Genomic DNA, 18,168 nt, shown 5'->3' with positions numbered 1-18,168 from the left:
TACTACTTAAAATTGGGGGAGCTGGGGCTGGGGATGCACCTCAGTTTTAGAGTGTTTGTCTAGCATGTGTGAGTACCTGAGTTCAATTCCTAACGTTGCAAAAAACTAACAAATACATTCTTCCATATTAACAAAGGGGAATCAAAAGAGGGGGAATTTAAAAAGTCACCTGTTTTCAATGAAGAGTACAAAAACAGACTAAGCTTTTATTATTAATATTTGAAGGATATGTTTTAGGAAACTCTGGTTTATACTAGTGATTCTCAAACAATTCACAGTAAAAGAATAGTTATGGGTGTATTTCTTTTTGTAAAATATAGAAGGCATGTCATAGCCATGTCAAAATGCTTTAAAAGTTTCTAAGTATTTACTCTGAATAGCTACTAGAATGAACATTTACTCAAGAGCTGGGAACGGTTTACAAATCAAGACTTTATGTGGCTCATTCTATTGGTCTAGATCATTCTCTGGCTCTTCATTCTCAAGTCTGCCTTAAACTCATTTCATTTTGGCTGGCATCTGTCCTGCCTCTAAAATCTAATGATGGTATGGGCCAGAATGGCCTTAAATAGACCACAAAGCTTTGCCTTGAGACCATGTTTATCACAACTCTAAGTGATGAACCTAAACTGCTGGTTTGTCTGGTGTCTAAATGAAATTAGGAACTGGAGTCCCTAAAGTGCCAACAGCATCACAGCAAAGTGATACCTCTTTTAGGAAGCCAGAGGTAATATATTTTCAAGACTGATCTTTACTTACTATTATTATTATCTGTATGTGGTGCTGGGGGTCAAACTCTGGGCCCCATTCATGCTAGACAAGTACTCTACCACTGAATGGCATCCTAGCTCCTTCGAGACTGATCTTCAAAAGAAAAAATATTCTCACCCTAAGCTGCCACTCTACCAAGTCAGTTCCTGTGATCATCTCTGTAACAGGATGTTCCACTTGCAGCCTTGTATTCATCTCCATGAAGTAGAAATTGTGTTTTGAGTCCATAATAAACTCCACAGTTCCTAGAAGATAAAATACAAGTTACCTTTTGATAATATTAAGTCAGTAGCAAATCAAGATCTTCCATGATGTAGCATATTGAGTCCTACTGATGTCTTTAATTAATGGTAAACATTTTTCATTTAAGGAAGAAAACATCTCACATTCAGCAGCAAATAAGTGTCAGGTAAAAATAGGGGGCTGCATAAGATTTAGCAATGGAAAAGTATATTTGGGTCTGTGAGCAAATGGTAAGCCCAAATTACGAATCAGTTTCAGCTGTTGTAGTGAGAGCATGACTGAACCATGTGTGGCTGCACTGCAGTACCACGATCCCCAGATATCCCATCTCATTCCAACTCTCTGGGAAAAAAACCACATTTTTTCCCCTGACTGTGGAAGTTTCTTGGAAGTTCCCTTTTGCAGGTGACACACCAAAAGGTAGTCTAGCAACTAAGCCATATATTAACGTTTTATCTATCAGCACTCTATAAAGACCTACAATGCCCGCCCCACTTTTTTTCCTGCAGTGCTGGGATCAAATCCAGGGCCTCACACATGCTAGGCAAGCCTCCCTTACATATATTAAGGTTGAATTTTAAACAACTAACCTTATTTTAAGTGTAGGTATATATGAGAACTCTGTGAATTTCTATTCAATTTTGCAGTGAACTTAAACTGCTCTAAAGGGTGGGGGAATGTAGCTCGGTGGTAGAGAATTTGCTTAGCATGCATGAGGACTTGGGTTCAATCCCCCAGCAATGCAAAAACAAAACAACGACAACCCCAAACCAAAAACTACTCTAAGTTTATTTTTCAAACTTTAAGCAAAAAATAAGTTCAGTAATTTTATTTAAAAATAGAATAGGAAGCCGAGCACAGTGGTGCATGCCTGTAAAACCAGTGGCTCAGGAGGCTGAGGCAGGAAGATCTGGAGTTCAAAGCCAGTATCAGAAACAGTGAGGTACTAAGCAACTCAGTGAGACACTGTCTCTAAAGAAAATACAACAAATAGGGCTGGGGATGTGGCTCGGTGGTTGAGTACCACTGAGTTCAATCCCTGGTACCAAAATAAATAGAGAAGGAATGGAAAATATAAAAACTCATATGTAATCAGGGCAAGTAATGGTGAAATATTTGTTTCAAATATGTATATATACAATTACAATCACCTATGTGTGCACAATGGGTCTCAATATAAAATGTATTTCTTGGGGCTGGGGCTGGGGCTCAGTGATAGAGTACATGCCTAGCATATGTGAGGTACTGGGTTCAATCCTTAGTCACTACATATAAAAATAAATAAATACAGGCTGTCCATCTACAACTATAAAAAAGTTTTTTTCATGTATTTTTTTACTGTGGATATAATCAAAGAAGCTTGAAGTCACTGATTTCAACAGTATGTTTCTCTTTCTTTCTGAAACAAAAATAAATTACTTTTGACACTTCAGTTAACATACCTGCTCCAACATAATTTACAGCTTTAGCAGCTCTGACTGCAGCTTCTCCAAGCTTTTGTCTTACTTCAGGTTTAATACCAGGCTGTGAAAAAAAATTTAAAAAATTTTTTCTTTAGTACCTTTTCTTACTGGATATTTCCAGTAAAATGCAATATTACACTTTAGGTATCAAATAACTGAATTAAAAAGATAAAGATAAAAAGTTAATGTTATATACTTTCTCAAGACAGTTTAACTGTCAATATACTAAAATTTAATAGTTCTACTTGTGATTTCTTTGAATCATAGGTATCACTCAGCATATTTGCTTACCTTTATGTCATATACAGAATAACTTTTATACCTATATGAAAAATTACAAGTATTAATATGAAAACTTTCAATGACCCTCATTTTGCCTCAGAATGAGAGTAATCTGAATCATGCGCCTAATTATTTCTTGAAATAAAAGGAACCCATAAAGATTCCAAATTAATAAGCAAGGTTCATAAAATGAATAAACAAGGAAAGTTTTTAACGTGTTACAACAGTGCTCTTTAGGTATACATTTAAGCAATCACTGCTTGAAAATAGGCTTTACTGAAATTATTGTTGACATGTACTTCAAATGGTATAATGTACTTTGCAACAGAAATTACATTGAAAAACTAGAAATCTCACATCCCTGATTTTTTTGGAAACACTTATTGGAAAAAAAAACAAAAAACAAAACAAAACAAAAAAATGTATCTAACCCAAGGCAGTAGCAGGACCAAAACAAATATAAATTCAAAAATACAAAGTCCTCACAGTTGGTCTTAACCCAGACAACAACCTAAACCTATTAAGAGCAAGACTTGGAGATATGTAAAAAAAAGTTAATGTTAGGGGCAAAAGAGTTGACCCTCTTTCCTCCTCTTTATGGTAGGAAGATGGCTAACATATCTTAGGAACGTCTAAAATAGTTGCTAAAAATGTTCTCTCGATAAAAAACACATTCAATTAACCTGAGCATTCCATTCCATTGCTTTAATAGATTCTAGTTAATTACAACTTAAAATGTGCACTGAATCCTCACTGTCCAGCTGCTCACTCTAAATCAGACACTTGATCAGAGTAGATTTTCCCAGATTCCACCCACAAAGAACATGACCCTGTTGTTTGTAGCCCCAGGTCACCAATGCCCTCCTCATCTGCAGGGAGACCTTATCATTACATCACTGCTGGGAAACTATCATCCAGCAGGACTTTGAGGGGTGGGAGTCACTAGCTTCACAGATTTCTGATGTGAAGATAAGGTTTACACTATAAAGATGCTTACTAATTCCTTTCAACATCCTTACCGCTGGGGCCTCCTCAATGATCTTCTGATGTCGCCTCTGCACGCTACAGTCTCTTTCAAATAAGTACACTGCATTGCCATGATGATCTCCAAATACCTGGACTTCCACATGCCTATTTAAAAGCAAACACACACGTATTTTAGGGGTGACAAATATTACATTAATTAACTCAAAACCGTTGGCCATGGTGGCAAGGATTCCTTGATTTTTGCCTTCTTTAAGGAAGAGCTAATTTTTGACCTTGGAATAGAGATTATGGATTTACAAACAGAACTATAATATCATGAAAACTCTATGAAAAAGTTTCGCTTATATGATAAACATTAAAGAGAAAATATTTACATATATGAAATGACTGGCAAATAAGAAAAAGACTAAAAATAGAGGAGACTAAAAATAAGGGTGAATCACAAAAAGTACAAATTGTCAAGGAAGAGATCGATTCATTTGACTATATTAAAAATCACAAACATCGTGCACAACCACAGAAATGAAATGATGTACCCCATTTGTGTACATTGAATCAAAATGCAGTCTGTAAAAATAAAAATAAAAACAAATCACAAACTAGTCGTATTTCACATGTTTCACCACCAATGGAACCTTTTAATGAGTAGCTCTTATGGTCAGATTTTATAAACTATGGAAGATTGAAATAAAAATGATTTAACCACAAAAAGTTTAAGAAATAAGTGAAATAATAAGTATAGATCATTAGTATTTTAAGAACAACACAGGCTGGGAATATAATTCAAGAGTAGAGCATGTGCTTCTGGGCTTAATACCCAAAACCACGCACACGCAGGCACTTTAATGTAGAGAATAAAATGGTAAAATTAAGATAAATGATATTAAGAGTGAAAGTACACAGTACTTATGAAAATAAGGTTAAGGCAGGCCATTTGTTGATCAGCAGGTTTGTTTTGACACATCCACACAACAGATCAACTCACATCTTCACCACCCGAATGTGGAAATGAGTGGAATGCAATTGTTTTCCATTACTTTTTGAAATAAAAGTTGACAAACATAGAGAAATAAAACCAGGAAGTCTTGTAAATGTACTATTTCAGCACAATGAGTCATTTCTATTCATTTTTGTTTACTTCATGAAGCACCTCATTTAACTACTTGAAACCATTCATTGTCTTCACATATTATCTTTCCTGAATGTTCCATTTTAAAATTTTCCAACTCGTCTAACACATTCTCTTGACAAAATACATGGAGATAATTTTTTTAAAAATTCTTGCTTTGTTGATCATTTCCTGTTCATCTCATTTATCCAGAAGCTAAAATCATCAAACACGTTGTTGTCACTATAATTATTATTTTTGTGTGGTGCTGGGGATGGAACCCAGGACCCTACGTGTGCTAAACAGGTGCTCTACAACTGGGTCACATCCCAAGCCCCTTGCAGTAATCAGCTAGATCAATTTAGAATAAGAAAGAGAAGAGACTTTATCATCATTTACTCCTTCTCTAATTCTCTTCCTTTCTTATGTAGACCTGAGTTTCTGACCTATATCGTTTTCCTTCTTTTTGAAGAGCTTCTGTTGAACATCTCTTGCAAGACAGGTCCTCTGGTGACCAATTTCCTCAACTTTAATTTCTCTTACAAAGACTATTCAGCCTTCACATTTAAAGAATGATTTTGCTGGATACAGAAGCTAGGAGGGCTTTTTTTTTCTCTTAACACTTCATATTTCATTCTACTTTCTTCTTACTTACAAGATTTCTGATGAGATTGCTTATCATCTTTGATCTTCCATAGGTAATGTGTCCCGCCCCCCATAGCTTCCTTCTATTTACCTTTCATTTCCTGAAGTCTGAATACGAAATGCACATGTGTAGATAGTTAACCTGCTTGGTGTCCTCTTCTGAGCTTCCTGGTTCTATATTTGGTGTCTGTTATTAATTTTGAAAATTCTTGGCTGTTATTACTGAAGTAATATCTGAAGATATTTCTCCTGCTCCTCTTTCTCTTCTCCTTGTGATATTCAAATAACGTTTTATACTTTTTAAAACTCTCACAGTTCTTGGTTATTTCACTTTGACTTTTTTTTTTTTTTTTTTTTTTTCATTCTTATTTCTCTTTCCATATAGGTTTGGGAGTTTCCATTGATATATGTTCAAGATCACTGATGCTGTCCTTGGGTATTCCCAGTTTAGGCTACTGATAAGCCTATCAAATGCATGTATTCCTGGGAGAGTGTTTTTGATATCTATCATTAAAAAATTCTTTTTTTTAGAATTTTCGCCTCTCTGCTTACCTAATCTGTCTTTGTGTATGTGTGCTTGTGTGTGCATGCGTGTAGTACTGGGGATAAAACCAAGGGCATACTAGGCAAGCCCTCTACCACTGAGCTACATCCCCGGCCCTACCCATCTGTTCTTTTTTTTTTTTTCCCATATATTTTTTTAGTTGTCAATGGATCTTTATTTTATTTATTTATATGTGGGATTGAGAATAGAACCCAGTGCCTCACACATGCTAGGTAAGTGCTCTACCACTGAGCTACAACCTCAGCCCTACCCATCTGTTCTTGTATGTTGTCTCCTTGTTCCATTAAAGCCTTTAACATATTAATCAGTTACTTTAAATTCCCTATCTGATCATTTCTAAATTTGTGTCACTCTCAGTCTGGTTCTGAAGCTTACTTTGTTTTTTTAGACTGTACTTTTACTGGGCCTTAGCATGCCTTGTAATTTTATTTGTTAAAAGTAGGACATGATATATCAGGTAATAAGATCTGAGGTAAAGAGAACTTTAGTGATGTCTTTCATTAAAATGGTTAGGAAGTAGGCTGTGCTTCACATTTGCAGTGGCTGGAGATACCAGAAGTTTCAGTTTCCTCTAGTGTCCTTGTTTCATTTTTTTTTTTTTTTAACCTCTACTGTCTTTGGGTTTCCCAAAAAGTTCTTAATTACTGTCTGTGTTTCATAGCTCCTTCAGTTATGATTCACTCTTACTCTGCTGGAGCCCTCGTGATGTATCTTAATCTGTTCCTGCTGCCCTAACAAAATACCTTAGACTAGGCAATTTATAAATAGCAGAAATGTATTTCTTACAGTTCTAGAGGAGAGAAAGTCCAAGATGGGTGGGCTAGTAGATTCAGTGTGTGGTGAGGGCCTCTTCCTTATAAATGGTGCCTTGTTTCAGTGTCCTCATGTGGCAGAAAGAGAAGAGGCAAATGGTTTCTCTCAAGCCTTTTAGAAGGGCAATAATTCCACTCTGGAGCATGGGGCCTTCAAGGTCGCATCACCTCTCAGAGTCCCCAGCTCTGAGTATCATCATTTTGGGAGTTAGGTTTCAACATGAAAATTTTGGAGGGCCATAAACATTCAGAACATAGCAATGTGGTAGTAGAGTGTGGGGGAGGAAAAGCATTCTATAATCTTGTGATGAAATGGTCTCTTGGTGGGCCTGTGTTTGTGCTGTGACTTTCAGAAGTGTTTCTTAGTCTTTTAAAAATGTTTTCCCCTTATATGAAACAGAAGGGCTAGAGGAGTTAGAGCTGGCTAGCTGTCTTTCCCCCAGCACAGAAGAGGCTCTGGCAACATTTCCCTGGGAGTCAGGAATCCTTTTGCTGGGGAGAACAGAATGCTCTGAGTCTATTTCAAAATAGTTACTTTCCCTCTGCCCACTGCTCCAAATCATAAGGAAACTTTCCTTGGATTTTCACTGTGAGTACTTAATGGGGTTCTTGGAGTTAAAGCTCATGAAGGTGGAACGGACCCTCAATCTGTGCCCCATGGGGTCTCTCTCTTTCAGTCTAATCCACACTCAGCCTCCAGGCATTTGGCAAAATTCCCACGATGTGTTGAGCTCCAGCAGCTTTTGCTTCAAGGTTGATCTCAGCTGTGCTGCACTGAACTCACAGGCCTGCACAGATTTCTGAGTGGTGGTTTGCTCCGTGTGGTGTTCACCAGTGCTCTAAATGTTGCTTATCTTTTGTTTTGTTCAGTTTTCTGCTTGCTTTCTGGATGGAAGCAATGACTTTCAAGCTCTTTACATGTTGGAGCTGAACTATTTATCAATTTCCAATTGTAAATTCTACCACTTCACTGGTTTTTCCTCATCTTCTAGCTGTCCCAGGGAAGGAAACACTACAGCAGGGGCTGGAGGCCATGAAGGGAACACATTGGGGTCACACCAGGGACACACAGCAGCTCTTTTCTGCATTTTCAGAAGATGGAAACACCTTTACTTTGGCTACTTAATATACAAGGAAAGCTCAAGGAAGACTGGGTTCTCTGTTGTGGTTTCTGTAGTCACCCAATCACTTGTTTTTCCTTTTTCTGATGGACCCTTTTCTGTGTGGCTTTATCTAACTTGGTGGTTCAGGAACACAGTGTTTAGAAGTGGTTGAGAATCAGGAGGTGCATTAAATCCCAGTGGCTCCAATTCAGCCATTGCTGGAGTCTGGCTGGATTCTATCAGGAGTGCCTTGATGTTTTCTAAGACTACCAAAATTTTAACATATATATATATATATATATATATATATTTTTTTTTTTTTTTTTTTTTTTTAAGAATTTAACCTTTCTTTTATTTATTTATTTTTTGTGGTGCTGAGGCTCAAACCCAGTTCCTCAACCATGCTAGGCAAGCACTCTACCACTGAGCTACAATCCCAAACCCTCTTATTTATATTTTTAATCCATCATTTTACATTTGCATTGAATGCAAATTGAGGAAGAAATGTGATATTTTCCCCTCTAAAATAGTATACTTTGAAGATATTTTCCTATCCCAATCTCTCAGATAAGCTTAATAGTTCTGATCAGATTTGTAAAATATCTTGATATCTACATTTTCAGTTGTCAGCACCACCCTTACCAGCTTCTGACATTTTATTAGTTCAACAGGTAATTATTTAGTAGTATATAAAGTATATACAGTATGATTATGATATTCCAATGTTACTGCTAGAAATTACAGAACAGGAATGCTAATACTTATATTAGGAGAATAAGATTACAGGGTATTTTATTGTTTTATCTCCTGTATTTTCCTGCAGTTTTAAAATGTATTTATATTACTTCTATATTTAAAAAAATACTAGTAACTACTATGAGGAAAGTAGTATGCCAAGTAATATATACAAGGAAATAAAATGCTATATATCAGCAGGTCCTTCTTCCCCAGGAATTTTCCAGGTATTGGGAGAATAAATTACAACTGGAGGCATTGTATAGCTAATATTCCACAAGTAAAGAATTTACATCTTCAAGAAAAAATGGCATAGGCATTGAGCTGTAGTTATTGAAATAGCTAGAGCTGATCCCTCTACAACTCAAGAGCATGCTAATTTGGATGGATAGCCTATTCTTTCTTGAAAGATATTGAGGAAAGAAACTTTAATTTAATTTAGAACCTCTTCCATTTTTGCCTTACTTCCTACCAAGAAGTGGCTCATGCTGTACTCTCCTATTGCTTTTTTTTTACTATCAAACTGTAATTAAATTTCATTTACTGTGTTGTGCTCAGGTTTTGTAGGGCCTGAAATAAAAACAGTTTGGGTCCCTCCTTCAGGAAAAGAAGATAAAATTAAAAATACATAATTAGGTAGGGAGTCCTGGAAGAGGCTCATATAAAATAAGAGTCTAAACTTTAAGTTCATTAAATTAAAGGTAAATCTCTTTCAGGTCATGGCTCCAAAATGAATTATTCTTTTCATTCCACTTGCAGGTCATATGTATTTTTTTTAAATTGCCACAAAAATCTACGAAATAGGAAACTTTAAAATAAGTGTCTTATTTTAAATAACAGACATAAAAACAATTCCAGCCAGGTGTAGTGACACAGCCTATAATTCCAGTAACTCAGGAGACTGAGGCAGGAGGATTGAAAGTTTGAGGCCAGCCTCAGCAACTTAGCAAGGCCTTAAGCAACTTAGTAAGCCCATGTCTCAAAAGAAAAAAAAAAAAGGCTATATATGTGACTTAGTGGTCAAAGGCCCTTGGTTCAATCTCTGGTATCAAATCCCTGATCCCCAAAAGCAATTAAAAAAAAACAAAACAAAACAGGAATTTCAGATAACAACAAAATGTTTAAAAATTCCCCATGGCATTTGCTGCAATGCTACCTAGTGAAGCAGTTTAGCATAGTGACTTAGAGAATGAATGTTAGAGTCACACAGCAAGTTCCAGCTTTACCACTTAACAGCTGGGTGAACTCAGACAAATAGCATGACTACTCTGTTACCCATTGTCTTCACCTGCAAATTGAGAATAGTAGTACCTGCCGTTAGAATCAGAACAGCAAATATTTAGTATATATAAAATACTTAAAATCTGGCACATGGTAAACACAATTTCACTGTTAGCTGCTGGCATTGTTATTAACTTAGCATTTAAAGTTCAATCTGGGTAACTATCTCCACCTCAACAGATGCTCAGAGTTCTATAAATATAGCTTAATCTCTTACAAGAAATTTTTTATATTAAAAAACCTTCAATTCTACCACTAAGAAACATAATGAATTACTAGTACATAAGGAACCATTAAGCCACCAATAAAAAGAGTGAGGTAAACTACATTTTATTGATATGGAAAGAGGCCAACGATGTATTAGTATAGAATAGGATACAATATTAATATATAATATTATTTTGTTTACTATTCTTTGTATTTTTTTCTGCATTTATATGTACCTATGTTTCTATTCAGTGGTTACATCAGAGGTTGGGACTGAGGAACTTAATGGACTCATTTATTCCTAGAATTTTATATATCATAGAATGTGCATGTATTACTTTTATAATTTAATTTAAAAAATCTGAGTCAGGAAAAAAAAAAAAAAAGCTCAGCCCACCTTGGCGTGTCCACAAACTTCTCAATCAGCATGGCGTCATCATTAAAAGACTTCTTAGCTTCCCTCCGCGCTGACTCTAACTGCTCCTGAAAGTCTTTTTCTGATCTAATGATCCTCATGCCCTGAGAAAGGAAAAGAAGGGCCATGACTCTGGCTTAAAGAAGACTCCCCTGAAGCGGCAAAGGCAAGCACCCACGGCCTTACTTTTCCTCCTCCACCGCGGACGGCTTTAACCATGACGGGGTAACCGATTCTGCCAGCGTGTTCCCTCAGGCACTGGTCAGACTGGTCCTCACCGTGATAACCTTCCACGACGGGCACCCCGGCAGCGGCCATTATGGACTTGGATGTGCTTTAGAGTAAGAACACCAAGATGCCCCAATTCTATAAATCTTTCATAAGAACCACAAAGATTACAATGGCAGTCTTTTTAAAAAAAGAATGCTATAGGTAAAGGAAGAACTACAGTGTGAGAAAACAAATATTAATACGTATGCTAAAATGTCTATTAGTTACCTTTCCTCATTTTGTGTAGCTTATCCCACCTTTTGAACAAAAGTTAAAAAAAAAAAATTAATATATTGATTAGAAACACTAAGGGCTGGGGATGTAGCACAGTGGGTAGAGTGCTTGCCTTGCGTGCACAAGGCCCTGGGTTCGATTCCCAGCACTACAAAAAAAAAAAAAAAAAAAAAAAAATTACTTGAATATTTCTGTAACTCAATGTTATTTTCCTACATTGTGGATAAATAACTTATGACTATGACAACAAAAGGATATAGTTAAAACACCAATTACAGGTAAAGGAAACTTTTAATTGAACTTTCTTTGGTTATATTTAAAAAGATATCAATATGTACCTCTTTATGCCCATGTCTCTAATTGCAGATGAAGGAGGACCTATAAAAATAATTCCTTCTTGCTTACAAAGTTCAGCAAATTCCACGTTTTCAGAAAGAAAACCATATCCTGGATGGATAGCCTAGAAGTGAGAAATAAAATGACAAACTATTAGCTAGTTCTCAACTGGCAGAGCTTTGATGCAGGTGAAGCTATATTCCTCCAGGAAGGCTTCTCTACACATTGCCAGAGGAACGCTATGGTCTCTATCAAAACTGCTTCCCAAGAGATGTCTGGAACATGCAAACTATAGTTCAGAAGTCTTATATAAGCCAGAAGAATCTACTTTTTTTTTTTTTTTTTCCGGTGGTGGGGAAAACAGGGTCTGCACACCAGGCCAATGAAACTATCACTAAGCTACATCCCCAGAATGTCTTCATCATTCCAAACATAATTTCCATACCCTTCTCTCCACTAGTCTTCGGTAAGTTCTATTTTACTTTCTATCTATGAATTCGTCTAGTCTATGTTCCTTGCATAAATGGAATTGTGTAATATTTGTCCCTCTGGGTCTGGCATACTTCACTTACCATAATGTTTTTAAAGTTCATCCCTATTTTAGCATGTATCAGAATTTCATTCTTTTTAAGGCTAAATAATATTGCACTGTATGTATATTCCACATTTTGTTTATCCATTCATCTGTTGATGGACATGTGGGTTACTTCAACCTTTTAGCCATTGTAAATAATGCTGCTATAAGCATTGGTGTATAAAAGTATCTGTTTAAGTCCCTTCTTGAAATTCTCTTAGGTTTATACCTAGAAGTGGAATTTCTGGATCAGATGGCACAGAAAAATCTATATTTTATTAAAAAAAAATGCTATTAGGGCCAGGCATAATGGCACATGCCTGTAACCCCAGTAATTTGGAAGGTCTCAAAATAAAAAATAAAAAGGACTGAGGATATAGTTCAGTGATAAAGAGTCCCTGGATTCAAATCCCCATACCGGGGAAAAAGTAAAAAGAATAATAGTATTAGAGAAGAATGTCAAGAAGCACAGGGTAATAGGGTTTTGTTTACTCTATATTTGTGGACAACTGGCCTAGAACTGAAACCGCAATATCCAAAGCTGAAAAGAATGCACTAGCACATTAATACCTCATAAGCTTCAGGTTACTATCTGCCAATGTTATTTTTCCAGAAACAAGCTTAGAAACAAGCAAAAAGTCAGGTAGTAGAGTTTTTATGTACTTTAGTGAAAGAGGAAGCCCTTAGACTTTAGTCTAGTCACTTCTACTTTATGAAGTTTGTTAGATTTACTTGTCTGGCTTTCTAGCCCATAGAAAGGAAAATCAGTAACCGAGAGCAGCAAGATTACTAAGAGTAAACATGCTGACAGCAAACAGGAAACAAAAGTCAGCCAAAAGGAAGAGGTGTGGGTGATTTAATAAGGGATGAAGCAACTCTCTCTCTCCAACATCAGTGACCCGGGCATATTTGTTTTTCTAAAATAATAAGGATAGGGGCTGGGATTATGGCTTAGTGGTAGAGCGCTTGCCTAGCATGTGTGAGGCACTGGGTTCGATTCTCAGCACCACATATAAATAAATGAATAAAATAAAGGTCTATCAACATCTAAAATAATATTTTTAAAAAGTTATTTAAAAAATAATAAAATAAAATAATAAGGATGTATTATAATTATAGTAAAGAGAATGCAAAAAGAAAAAATCTTAGACAACCCTATTTCAAAATAGTTAAGTTCAAAAAACATTTCAAATTAAAGGGGTAAGCTCCAGTTGTCTGGGAAATTCATACAAATAGAATAATCCACATCCTACTGGCAGCAAACAACAAAATCTGGTTATAGATAATCCTGGATGGTAACATTTTGCACTCAGTTTAGAGTTTCAAAGTTCAGTTTTAGTTTTTTATATGAGATGGTCAAACATTTATGACATGCAAAGTAAAACAGGTCTATCTCCTAGTCTTCCTTGGTGGTTTTGGTTTTTGACTTGTAATACATAATACTCACCTACTTATAGGTTGATAGATTTGGTAAACTTATGTGTAACTATCACTATAATCTAGTTTTAGAATATTTGCATCATTTGAAAACACTTCCACATGCCCAAATGCAGTCAATCCCTGTTCTCGGGACCCAAGCAACCACTCATCTGTCTTCTGTCTCTGTAGTTTTTTTTTTTTTTTTTTTTTTGGTGGTGCTGAGGACTGAACTCAGGGCCTTGTCATACGAGGCAAGCACTCTACCAACCAAGTTGTATCTCCAGCCCTGTCTTTATAGTTTTATATGGAAATTTTTTATATGTAAAAAATTTTAAATAAAGACAATTGTACATGTGTCTGGATTCGTTCTTTTTTTTTTTTTTTTTTCTTTGTACCAGGGATTGAACTCAGGGCCACTCAATCCTGAGCTACATCCCCAGCCCTTTTTTATATTTTCTTAGAGACAGGGTCTCATTAAGTTGCTTAACACTGATCCAAGATGGCGGTCTAGAGGGAGGCTGTGTTCCTTGTCGCTCCGCAAAGCCAGATTCAAGCAGAGGATATCTGTTTCTCGGTGAGGCAGTTTTTGCTACTTATCGATCCCCTGCTCTTTACCCCATTTGTCTGCTGTGATCACCTGTAATCTGCCAACATACCGATGCCATTTTTGAGAGCAGATTGCTCACTGTCAGGCGTTTGTCATCCACCATTTGCCTGCCTCTCGCCTGTCCATCGCCTGCCTTGCCCCTATCCATCACCCAACGCTCGAGGTTCACCTCTCCATCGTCCGACAGCTACCAGCAGACCGCAGACCGCCAGTGGAGAACCAGCTGCCTGCTGCTGCCTGGAAGTTCACTGTTACAGTACCTGCAGGTTTGATTACACGTGGCTGCCCCCATTTTGAGACAACAGCCAGGCCCTGTAGGACCCCTGGCCGGACTGACTGAGCCTCGTCTCCAGGATCCCTCAGCCCAACCGATCACTCCCTGCCTCTGGGGCCCTCACATCAACTGACTGCACCCTGCCGCCAGGACCCCCAGACCAACTGACTGTGCCCTATCACCAGGAACCCACACCAACTGATTGCACCCGGCCTCCTGGATCCCACAACCACACCAAACACACCCGACCTCCAGGACCACTGCCGGACCAACTGCATCCTGTCTCCAGGACCTCCAGCTGACCACATCCACCCCTGAGCTGCAGCTCCCCATTTGCCAACACATTTGGAAGCCAGAGCAGCCATCTTGGATAATCCTGGAAGCCATAGCTCCGATCTTCGGGTGGGGCAAATCCCATCCTGAGACGCCTGCTGGAGGCTTGAAGCTCATTGTCAGGTACCTCTCATACATCAGGCTACTGAACACTGGGAGGTTTCATTAGTATATGACTATTATACAGTAGATTTTCTTTTTTCTCCTTTTTAAAAAAAAATTTAAGTTTTTATTTCTTTATGTTTCTTGCTTTCTTTTCCTTCTGTTTACCTGTTCCCTCAGAGTCGCTTTCTCCCCTATTTACATGATGTTATTGTCCCCATAGGGGCTATTTGGTCTAGGATTGCATAGTGTCTGATTTGGGTACTGCTAATATTGATCTCCCCTTAAAGAAAGGGGACACCTATAGGGCCACTATAAGCCTATAGGGGGAAATCTGCAATACCCCAGATCTGCAGCGCTAGAGGGGAAGATACATGAACAACATGAAAAAACAAGGGAAGAAAATGATCCGAACAAATCTAGATTCTATAGTAATAGAATTCAATGACAGTATGTTAGAAGAAATGTCAGAAAAGGACTTCAGATTATACATGATTAAGATGATTCGCGAAGCAAAGGAAGAGATAAGAGAGCAAATGCAGGCAATGAATGATAATACCGATAAGCTGAAAGAGCACCTGCAAGAAGCAAAAGATCATTTCAACAAAGAGATAGAGATTCTCAAAAAAAAAAAACCAAACAGAAATCCTTGAAATGAAGGAGACAATAAACCAAATAAAAAACTCAATGGAAAGCATCACCAACAGACTAGACCACTTGGAAAACAGAACCTCAGACAATGAAGACAAAATATTTAATCTTGAAAATAAAGTCGCCCAAACAGAGAAGATGGTAAGAAATCATGAACAGAATCTCCAAGAACTATGGGACATCATGAAAAGACCAAATTTAAGAATTATTGGGATTGAGGAAGGCACAGAGATACAAACCAATGGAATGAACAACCTATTCAATGAAATATCAGAAAATTTCCCAAACCTGAAGAATGAAATGGAAAATCAAATACAAGAGGCTTGCAGAACACCAAATGCACAGAATCACAACAGATCCACACCAAGGCACATTATAATAAAAATGCCTAACATTCAAAATAAAGATAGGATTTTGAAGGCCACGAGAGAAAAGCATCAGATTACATATGGGGGAGACCAATACGGATAGCAGCAGACTTCTCAATCCAGACTCTAAAAGCTAGAAGGGCCTGGACCAACATATTTCAAGCTCTGAAAGAACATGGATGCCAACCAAGAATCCTATACCCAGCAAAACTAACCTTCAGATTTGAAGATGAAATAAAATCCTTCCATGATAAACAAAAGTTAAAAGAATTTACAAATAGAAAGCCTGCACCACAGAATGTTCTCAACAAAATATTTCATGAAGAGGAAATGAAAAACAACAATGTAGGTCAGCAAAGGGAGGAACTACCTTAGAGAAAAACCACTCAAAGAAGAAACCAAGCCAACTTAAAAACCAAAAATAAGCCAAATGACTGGGAATACAAATCATTTCTCAATAATAACCCTGAACGTTAATGGCCTAAACTCATCAATCAAAAGACATACACTGGCAGAATGGATTAAAAAGAAAGACCCAACAATATGCTGCCTGCAAGAGACTCATCTCATAGAAAAAGACATCCACAGACTAAAGGTGAAAGGATGGGAAAAAACCTACCACGCACATGGACCCAGTAAAAAAGCGGGGGTTTCCATCCTTATATCAGATAAAGTGGACTTCAAGCCAAAGTTAGTCAGAAGGGATAAAGAAGGACATTTCATACTGCTTAAGGGAACCATAAATCAGGAAGACATAACGATGGTAAATATTTATGCCCCAAACAATGGTGCATCCCTGTACATCAAACAAATCCTTCTCAATTTCAAGAATCACTTAGACCACAACACAATAATTCTGGGCGACTTTAACGCACCGCTGTCACCACTAGATAGATCTTCCAAACAAAATCCAACCAAAGAAACCATAGAACTCAATAACACAATCAATAACCTAGACTTAATAGACATATATAGAATATTCTATCCATCAATGAGCGAATACACTTTCTTCTCAGCAGCACATGGAACTTCTCGAAAATAGACCATGTGTTATGCCACAAAGCAGCCCTTAGGAAATGCAAAAAAATAGAGATACTGCCTTGTGTTCTATCAGATCATAATGGACTGAGAGTAGAAGTCAATGACAAAGTAAAAAAAAAGGAAATTACTCCAACACTTGGAGACTAAATAATATGCTATTGAATGAAACATGGGTAACAAAAAACATCAGGGAGGAGATTAAAAAATTCTTAGAGGTCAATGAGAATGATGATACAACATATCAAAATCTCTGGGACACTATGAAAGCGGTACTAAGAGGAAAATTCATTGCATGGAGCACATTCCAGAAAAGAATGAAAAGTCAACAATTAAATGACCTAACATTACAGCTCAAAGCCCTAGAAAAAGAAGAACAGAATAACAGCAAAAGTAGTAGAAGACAGGAAATAATTAAAATCAGAGCTGAAATCAATGAAATTGAAACAAAAGAAACTATTCAAAAAATTGACATAACAAAAAGTTGGTTCTTTGAGAAAGTAAACAAAATAGATAAACCCTTAGCCACACTAACAAAGAGAAGGAGAGAGAAGACTCAAATTACTAAAATACATGATGCAAAAGGAAATATCACAACAGACACCACTGAGATACAGAACATAATGAGAAGCTACTTTGAAAATCTATATTCCAACAAAATAGAAAGTACCGAAGACATTGACAAATTTCTAGAGACATGTGCTCCTCCCAAACTGAACCAGGAGGACATACACGATTTAAACAGATCAATATCAAGCAATGAAATAGAAGAAGCCATTAAAAATCTACCATCCAAGAAAAGCCCAGGACCAGATGGATTCTCAGCTGAGTTCTACAAGACCTTCAAGGAAGAACTCATTCCAATACTTCTCAAAGTATTCCAGGAAATAGAAAAGGAGGGTATCCTACCGAACTCATTCTATGAAGCTAATATCACCCTCATACCCAAACCAGGAAAAGACAAATCAAGGAAAGAAAATTTTAGACCAATATCCTTGATGAATATAGATGCTAAGATCCTTAACAAAATATTGGCAAACTGTATCCAAAAACATATTAAGAAAATTATGCACCACGATCAAGTAGGGTTCATTCCTGGAATGCAAGGATGGTTTAACAACCGTAAATCAATCAACGTAATCCATCATGTCAATAGACTTAAGGATAAGAATCATGGTTATTTCAATTGACACAGAAAAAGCATTTGACAATATACAACACCCCTTCATGCTGAAAACACTAGAAAAAATAGGGATAGTAGGAACATACCTGAACATTGTAAAGGCTATTTATGCTAAGCCCATGGCCAACATCATTCTTAATGGAGAAAAACTGAAACCATTCC

At 37.0% G+C, this 18,168-nt stretch overlaps 1 protein-coding gene across 1 annotated transcript in view; it reads right to left on the bottom strand.

Moving 5' to 3' along the window:
* MCCC1 (methylcrotonyl-CoA carboxylase subunit 1) overlaps positions 1-18,168 on the bottom strand; it is a 70,502-nt gene that overhangs the window by 33,126 nt on the left and 19,208 nt on the right. Inside the window, exons 5-10 of the mRNA XM_079100868.1 lie at positions 11,460-11,581; positions 10,804-10,951; positions 10,600-10,721; positions 3,779-3,890; positions 2,457-2,538; positions 889-1,016 (exon numbers count right to left, since the gene is read on the bottom strand). Coding sequence (XP_078956994.1) covers positions 889-1,016; positions 2,457-2,538; positions 3,779-3,890; positions 10,600-10,721; positions 10,804-10,951; positions 11,460-11,581 — 714 coding nt within the window. The remainder of the gene's footprint in view (positions 1-888; positions 1,017-2,456; positions 2,539-3,778; positions 3,891-10,599; positions 10,722-10,803; positions 10,952-11,459; positions 11,582-18,168) is intronic.

Source organism: Sciurus vulgaris, assembly GCF_902686455.1.
Source record: "Sciurus vulgaris genome assembly, chromosome: 10".
NCBI classification, from domain to species: Eukaryota; Metazoa; Chordata; class Mammalia; order Rodentia; family Sciuridae; genus Sciurus; species Sciurus vulgaris.
Note: the sequence above shows the minus strand (reverse complement) of the source record. Positions and strands in the feature narration are given on the sequence as shown.